The sequence below is a fragment of the Coregonus lavaretus genome (assembly GCF_964263955.1).
Source record: "Coregonus lavaretus genome assembly, contig: HAP1_SCAFFOLD_713, whole genome shotgun sequence".
In the NCBI taxonomy this organism is placed as follows: domain Eukaryota; kingdom Metazoa; phylum Chordata; class Actinopteri; order Salmoniformes; family Salmonidae; genus Coregonus; species Coregonus lavaretus.
The window spans coordinates 148,018-150,000 of record NW_028164877.1 but is presented as its reverse complement, the minus strand read 5'-3'; the positions used below and the strand labels follow the sequence as shown (position 1 = coordinate 150,000).

Genomic DNA, 1,983 nt, shown 5'->3' with positions numbered 1-1,983 from the left:
TCCGGTGGCTCTGACAGTCTATTTGTATGGTCTAATTATATACACACAGCGCCACTGGGAACAGTACTGCATTTCTCCACAATTTGAATAGTTTCCTTTGATCTCTAATACTAAGTCTCTGTAACCACCTCCTCCTCCACCTCCTCCTCCTCCTCCTCCTCCTCCTCCACCTCCTCCTCCTCCTCCTCCTCTGTTCCAGTGTGGTGGTGAGCCACATAACCAGGTTCCATCCAGACCAGGAGGAGTATCGGGAGGTGCGGAGCGTCTCCACCTCCTCGCCCAGCCCCTCCCCCTCCCCCTCTCCCTCCTCGCCCAGCCCCTCTCCCTCCCCCTCCCCCAGCCCTACCCCCTCCCCGACCCCCAGCCTCAGCCTGGCCACCGAGTCTACAGCCAGCCTGAGGGGTTAGAGATGTCAGCCAGTCCTCACAGCACCGTAACACTGTTGACTTCCCAAAAGAACGCACAAACCCATCCCAGTTTGGGGAGGGGTGACGGAGGCTCAAGGCCTGAACACCTCTCTCTCCTCTACCCCCTCCTCACTTTTCACTATAATAGTCTTAACTGGAGAGGGAGAAAAAACAGCTGTGATGAGATCACTGAGTTTTCTGATGGCTTTTTTCATCATGTGGAGCGTTAGCGCTGGATAGGGGGGAGGGGCTTCTCTGGACCGGGTGGACAGACAGCAGCTTTGGCCAATCGGCCGAGGAGAAAGTCCAAGGCGGCCCTGCCTACTTGGAGCCAGTCCAATCAGATTCCACTCCTAGGTGTGTTTACATCAAATCTAAATCAAATCAAAGTTTATTGGTTGTGTACACAGATTTGCAGACGTTATTGCAGGTGCAGTGAAATGCTTGTGTTTCTACTATGGGGTGGGTATAGATCTGCATCCATTTGGCTGGTCATTTTACATATGCTTTATAATATATGTAAATTTTTTAACAATTGAAGTTGTAATAATAATTGTTATAAATAAATAATTTTATTAACAGTTGTATTATTAGTCCCAGATTAAGGGAAATAACTGCTCAGGTTCATGTGTACACATTAAAACCGATATTTGAAGAATAACTCATTTCAGCCTTTTCCTTGAAATAATTCAAAGGGATTTATGACCTCAAGTTGTCAGTGCAGGTAGTTTTCAACATTTACAGGATAACTGTACTGCATGTTTAGATCAAATGATCTACCAACCAAGCAACTGTTAAAAGGTCAAAGTTGACCCCCTGTGGATGAAACACTGTGCCAACACTGCCCCCCTGTGGATGAAACACTGCCAACACTGCCCCCTGTGGATGAAACACTGTGCCAACACTGCCCCCCTGTGGATGAAACACTGTGCCAACACTGCCCCCCTGTGGATGGAACACTGTGCCAACACTGCCCCCCTGTGGATGAAACACTGTGCCAATGTTGACCCCCTGTGGATGAAACACTGCCAACACTGCCCCCCTGTGGATGAAACACTGCCAACACTGCCCCCTGTGGATGAAACACTGTGCCAACACTGCCCCCCTGTGGATGAAACACTGCCAACACTGCCCCCTGTGGATGAAACACTGTGCCAACACTGCCCCCCTGTGGATGAAACACTGTGCCAACACTGCCCCCCTGTTGATGAAACACTGTGCCAACACTGCCCCCCTGTGGATGAAACACTGTGCCAACACTGCCCCCCTGTGGATGAAACACTGTGCCAACACTGCCCCCCTGTGGATGAAACACTGTGCCAATGTTGACCCCCTGTGGATGAAACACTGCCAACACTGCCCCCCTGTGGATGAAACACTGTGCCAACACTGCCCCCCTGTGGATGAAACACTGTGCCAACACTGCCCCCCTGTGGATGAAACACTGTGCCAACACTGCCCCCCTGTGGATGAAACACTGTGCCAATGTTGACCCCCTGTGGATGCTTAAGACAAGGCTGTATGGAATGCCCCTGGGCACACGGGTCGGGAAACAAATACTTGAGACACTCAGCGG

At 50.8% G+C, this 1,983-nt stretch overlaps 1 protein-coding gene across 1 annotated transcript in view; it reads left to right on the top strand.

Annotated features, from left to right (window-relative positions):
* LOC311116495 (uncharacterized protein) overlaps positions 1–1,068 on the top strand; it is a 34,461-nt gene extending 33,393 nt beyond the window's left edge. Inside the window, exon 19 of the mRNA XM_084191574.1 lies at positions 200–1,068. Within this exon, the coding sequence (XP_084047700.1) occupies positions 200–407 (208 nt within the window). The 3' untranslated portion in view covers positions 408–1,068. The remainder of the gene's footprint in view (positions 1–199) is intronic.
* The last annotated feature ends 915 nt before the right edge of the window (positions 1,069–1,983 follow it).